Consider the following 5,496-nt stretch of genomic DNA (forward strand, 5'->3'; position numbering starts at 1 on the left):
TTAGTGGGGGTGGGGACGCGGGGGTGGGGAAGCGGGGTGGGGGTAGGGCTGGCGAGGTTGTGGGGGTGGGGGTGGTTGGCTGGGGTTGTAAGGGGGTGGTGGGCTGGGGGTGGGTGGTGTGTTGGTGGACTTTTAGGGTTAGTTAGGTTTTTAGGGTTAGTTAATGGTTTTTAGGGTTACTTAGGGTTTAGGATAGTTAATTAGGTTTAGGGAAGATTAGGGGTTAATGACTAATGGAACTGTAACACCGTTAGTCAAAGGATAGTTTGATGTATTTTTTTAAAATTGAGAGTATATGGTGAATTTGAAAACTTGCAAGGGTTTATAGTGCAAAAAAAAGTTTGTCAGGGGTATATGGTGAAAAAATTTGATGTGGAATTAAAGACATTAAATGTCAAAGATGTTCTTAATTGGAGATTTGTGTAATGTAGAAATAGATAGATTATTTTGGAACAGATAATGGATTATCAAAATAGGTGTTTTCCATATAAAAAAATTAAATAGGTGTTTTTCATAAAAAAAGGTTAATAGGTGTTTTCTTATAAAAGTTGTACAATTAAGGTAATTATTGACAAAATTTTCCTAAATTGATAATAATACTCCTATCCTCTCATATATTAAATATACCATTTTAGTTGTTGCACAATTAACATGTCTCACTTTGATCATGATTAAATTTTCACTAATATGTAAATACATATGTTAGTATACAAAATGCTTTTAGGTTTTTCACAATATACATCGTCAACGTATCAAAATTATTTCAATGCTATTAATAGAAAATTTAATTAAAGTTATTGGTGGCAGAAGTTATGCGTTAACAATTGTATTAGGCCTTGTTCTCCCCAACTTATTTTCAGTTTAGTTGTAATCAGTTCAGTCCAATTCAATTTAGTTCAATTCAGTTTAGTACAGTTCAATTCAGTTCTGTATAGTTCCAATCAATTCAATTCATTTTTCTAATTTATTTATTACCATTACTATTAGTTATAATTCAATTAGATAAATGGTACTGGCTCTTTAATTAACAAAAATGACATGAACTACATAATTAATGACAAGAATATAATGTCATTTTGTCATTTGTTGCATGTCATTAATTATTTTTTTTTTACAAAAGGATTTGCAATTTTGGGTTATAAACCAACTCTAAGGGCCAATTGCTTCAATAGTGAAACTAAGTAAAGCTAGCTTTACTTTTTGATAGACCAACCAAAACCAACCCCATTGCTCATGCTCCAACAGTTACACCCAAGAACTTATATAAATTAAAACTTCGTATGTAGTGGATATTAATAAATGTTCCATGTTTTCTTTACGATAGCCATGTTGATAGACTTTCGTTTTGTCTCTTTTACATAAATACGACCTATATTGTCGCATATCAAAGAAAAACAATAATAAAATGTCTTTAAAATATATCTTATTAATTCATCAATTAGCGTATACATAGACCCTCGTTACATACTCAATAAGATTTTATCCTCAAAGCAATTAATAATAAAAGGTGTAGTCCAACAACTTAAACATCCTTCAATTTTTCATTCTTTTTAATATGAGACAACTCATATGTGGCGTTTCTTCAAACACGTATTCCGTCTAAGATTTCCAAACACCATAAAACTACTCTTGGCCACAATAATATTGAAACTTTTAAGTAAGGATTCTTCGTAGCTCTCTTGTGAACAATGATCAATTATAACTTACCATAAAAAAACTTAAGGACTACTATAATTCTTAATTTTGTTTGGCTTAACAAAATAATTAATTAGTACTACTATTAAAATCTTAATTTGTCTTCAATAATAAGCAAGAAAAGAACAAGAAGAGAACATATTAGTATTTCATGATTGAAGGAGTATGCCACGGCACAAAAGTTTGGTAATAAATTAGTTGAAATCTTTTTGTCCAAACATATAATAAAAAGAGCTGACTTGTTGGTCTCCGGTCTCCTCTCAACTTTCCACCTTTCTTCCTTCTGTTAACAGAATTGTATACAAATTCTGCCAATAACATCAATTTTGAATTAACCCCACCTTTTTATTTCATTATTGCAATTCTACACATCACTCTATCTATCAATATATATATGCTCCAAAACATATCATTCATAACATATCATTTTTCATTATCATATCTTATATACACATTTATCCTCTCTTATACCATATTATTTTTCACTTTGGTATAAGATAAATGGAGCAGTTAATACAATTCAACATAATGAAGTCAATGAAAAGAGTTCAATCTGCTTATTTAATCTCTATCTTATTGTTCTCTTCTTCATTGGTTTTACTAATTTTACACTCCATAAAATCTTACAGTATTAGTTCACTAGTTTCTTTTATGAAATCCAGTATTGACAGAAACCATATGTTCCTTATTTGTAATGGGATATTGGTGATTCTTGTTAAAAGCTCGTCATCAGTTTCATCATCAACGACAACTCAAGAAAATAGCTCAGATTACAGTAGTAATACAGTTCAGAATGATCAGTGTTTGTCCAGCAGCAGATCAACTACTGTAGTGGTTGAGAAAAAAGAGGGGTTGTTTTCTGCTGTAACTTCAGAGCAGAAAGATACTACTGAGGTGAAAATTGCGCGTTTCGCGAATGTTGAGATGAATGTAACAAGATCAGAACAATTATTGGACTTAGAATGTTGTCATTTTCATGATGTTAATGATAATGATGATCATGATGATGGTAATGGTGATCATGATAATGATGATCAAGATGATGAAGAGGGTGCAGAGGAATTGAATAAGAGGTGTGAAGAATTTATTAGGAGAATGAAACAAGGGATTATGTCTGAAAGTAGAAAAGACTTGGGTTTAGCTAGATTTTCTTAGAATAATATTATTATCTGCTGACTTTGTGATAAAAAATTAATTTTCATCTTTAGAATTTGGGGTCACTGAATTCTGGTAGCCAATTTCTGTAGTCTCTGGTTGTTTTTCTACTGTATAGTGCAACCAAGGAACAAAATTTTCAAGGATTTTAATATCTGGCTAACCTTCTATGCATCCAATTTCTTCTAATTTACTGTACTCAATTTAATTTTTCAACAAATAAATTGAGAGAATGAGCTACAAATATCAATCTTAAAGAGGAAACTTGCATACTAACAAATTTCTTCTAATTTATTGTCAATTCGTTTTACTATAGAACTTTACAAGACTTGTATGCTGTAAGATGTTTCATACTCATTAGGCCCTATTTTCGTCAGATAATTTTTTCCTGCATTGAATTGTTTAATATTAGTAATGAAACTGAATTTTCATTGGGAAAAAAGTTTTTTTTTTTTTCTGGTTGATTGAACTAATTGATATTGATCAGGCATTTTCCTAGGTTAAGAGTAACTTTACCAATCATAACTTGATTATATTTTTAACTATATCAGTTTTGTAAACAAAACACTGTCTAAAAGGGTTAACATATATTGTAAGCTGTGAACGTAGGAAAAGTATTAAGAAGTGTACAATTGTGGAGAATAAGTGTGTTAACCTACTTAGGTTAACCCTGACATTCAATATATATAAGGTTTACAATACAAGCGTACGACTAGTAAAATACCATAATATTCTTTTACATACAATGTTACTCTAATACAGCCCTCAATCTTTACGGGGTGAAACAACAAATAGATTGGTTCGATGTTTAGTAAACAAATCAGTAGATAGGCCTTAGTAAAAATATCAGCAACCTGAGATTGAGTAGGAACATGTCGAACAATGAGACGGTGAGACCTCCCTTGGTAACCATTTCTCGAACAAAATGATAATCTACATCAATATGTTTATTGCGATCATCATGAACTGGATTAACAGTGAGATAAGTAGCAGAGACATTCTCACAATACACGATCAAAAGACGGCGAAGAAAATGGCCAATGTCAGCAAGAAGTTGTTTGAACCAAATAGTTTCTGCAACTCTGTAGGCAACAACCCCGTATTCAGCTTCAGTGGAGGATTGAGAGACAGTAGGTTGCTTTTTCGAGCGCCAGGAAATAAGATTTTTCCCAAGAAAAACAGCATAGCCAATAGTAGAACGACGAGTGTCAGGGCATCCTGTCCAATATGCATCAGAGTAGGCAATAACAACAGTAGGAGAACTATTCCTATATAAGAAGAGACTGAAATCCAAAGTGCCCTGCATATATCTGAAAATTCTTTTCACAACATGAAGGTGAGTAGTACCATGAGCATGCATCAACTGAGATACCATATTAACAACATAAGCATTATCTTGACGAGTCATAGTTAAATACTGCAATGCACCAACCATACTACGATAATCTGTGGGATCAGCAAAGAGTTCTCCATCAAGCAGATACAATATTACTCTAGAGACAACATGATGGTAAGTGGTTTAACAGTATGAAGATGAAATTTACACAGTAAATCAAAAACATACTTATGTTGAGATAAAAATAAACCAGAGGGAGTACGTACAACCTGAACACCTAAGAAATAATGAAGATCCCCTAAATTCTTCATAGTAAACTGAGAAGAAAGAACAGAGATGAATTTTGTGACAAGAGCATAACTACTACCAGTAAGGACAATATCATAAACATATAAGAGAAGAATGATAAAGTGACCATGGAATTTGAGGGTGAACATAGAAGTGTCACAACAGTTCACTTGAAACCAATAGATAATAGGAAATTGCTGAAACGAGAGAACCAAGCTCGATGAGCTTTCAAAACATAAATAGACTTATGGAGACGACAAATATGAGTAGGTTTAGGTGGATGAATAAAACCCGGACGTTGACACATATAAACCTCTTCATGAAAGAAACCATGAAGAAAAAGCATTTTTGACATCTAATTGACGAATAGACCATTTAAGAGAAACAAAAATAGTAAGAACCAAACAAACAATAGTAGACTTAATAACGGGACTAAAGGTTTCAAAGTAATCAATACTTGCCTGCTGATGATTTCCAAAAACGACAAGCTTGGCTTTAAACCGCTCCACAGAACCATCGGAATTGTATTTAATCCGATAAACCCACTTATAACCAAGTAAATTCTTGTCATAGTTGCGAGGTACCAACTCCCATGTGTCATTATTAATTAAAGCCTTATATTCATCAAGCATAGCTTGAAGCCAACGTGAGTCTTTAGAAGCTTGTTTAAAATTAGTAGGTTCAGAATCGTTGATAGCAGTTTTTAAGTTCATTAAAATTTTACGCTTAGACACACCATCTTTTAGGCGAGTAACAATCGGATGACGATTTAGGGCAATAGGGGGAGACGATGACACACTAGGGGATGGAGTAAGAGGGTCGCGGGCTGGGGAGACGGAAGGCACTGGAGAATTAGGAGAAGACTCGAGGTGATGTAGCGACAAAGACGCAGCAGCCAATGCAGCGCTGGACCCAGCGAGCCTAGCAGTATAGGTCGTGGGGGAGCAAGGCGAGCCAGCAGGCGCTGGAGCCTCGTTGGGCGAGACAGACGTGACATAGGGGGATGGGGAGGCACAACAGGT

The 5,496-nt window shown here is 33.8% G+C and overlaps 1 protein-coding gene across 1 annotated transcript; it reads left to right on the forward strand.

Moving 5' to 3' along the window:
• Positions 1-2,346: 2,346 nt before the first annotated feature.
• Positions 2,347-2,850, forward strand: LOC104902997 (uncharacterized). Its single transcript, XM_010690960.3, has one exon. The coding sequence runs from the start codon at positions 2,347-2,349 to the stop codon at positions 2,848-2,850; it is 504 nt and encodes a 167-aa protein (XP_010689262.3).
• The last annotated feature ends 2,646 nt before the right edge of the window (positions 2,851-5,496 follow it).

This window comes from Beta vulgaris, chromosome 9 (genome assembly GCF_026745355.1).
Source record: "Beta vulgaris subsp. vulgaris cultivar EL10 chromosome 9, EL10.2, whole genome shotgun sequence".
Taxonomy (NCBI): Eukaryota; Viridiplantae; Streptophyta; class Magnoliopsida; order Caryophyllales; family Amaranthaceae; genus Beta; species Beta vulgaris.

What these genes read in the sequence shown, in the direction of transcription:
- LOC104902997 (XM_010690960.3), top strand. Translation starts at nt 2,347, where the DNA reads ATGAAATCCAGTATTGACAGAAACCATATGTTCCTTATTTGTAATGGG.